The 458-nt window shown below is 62.7% G+C and overlaps 1 protein-coding gene across 1 annotated transcript in view; it reads right to left on the reverse strand.

The window, feature by feature from the left end:
* The window catches only part of tmx2b (thioredoxin-related transmembrane protein 2b), a 22,385-nt gene extending 22,145 nt beyond the window's left edge, over positions 1-240 (reverse strand). Inside the window, exon 1 of the mRNA XM_048620799.1 lies at positions 2-240. Within this exon, the coding sequence (XP_048476756.1) occupies positions 2-184 (183 nt within the window). The 5' untranslated portion in view covers positions 185-240. The remainder of the gene's footprint in view (position 1) is intronic.
* Positions 241-458: the final 218 nt, after the last annotated feature.

Genomic DNA, 458 nt, shown 5'->3' on the forward strand with positions numbered 1-458 from the left:
CGAAGTCACACGGGTTGCCGTCCTCCCGGTCACTGGGCAGGCCGCGGCACAGAGGCGGCAGTTTGCGGGCGGCCAGGAAGGCCACGCTGAGAGCGGCGGACGCCACATAGTAAGGCCGCAGCAGCCAGCGGTAGAAGCGGGGCAGTTGGTAGAGGAAAGCGAGCAGCGGCGTCAGGATGGCCATGGTCCCCGAGGCTGCACCGAGCCGGACTAGGCCCCGTTACCAAGGAGACCGCCACCGGCCCGCCCCCTGCCAACAGCCCATTGGCCAGGAACACTCCGGTCCGGTGAGACCCCGCCACTGATTGGACACCGCCACCGTCCATCAAAAGGTCACCACCTCCCAGCAGAGGTCACAGTGACTTGGAGGGCATTGTCTGAGTCACCAGAGAATTACAGTCAACCCACTATTACAGTCTATCACAGTCTGTTACAGACTATCACAGCGTTACAGTCTG

This window comes from Rhincodon typus, chromosome 48 (genome assembly GCF_021869965.1).
Source record: "Rhincodon typus isolate 14 chromosome 48, sRhiTyp1.1, whole genome shotgun sequence".
Classification (NCBI taxonomy): Eukaryota; Metazoa; Chordata; class Chondrichthyes; order Orectolobiformes; family Rhincodontidae; genus Rhincodon; species Rhincodon typus.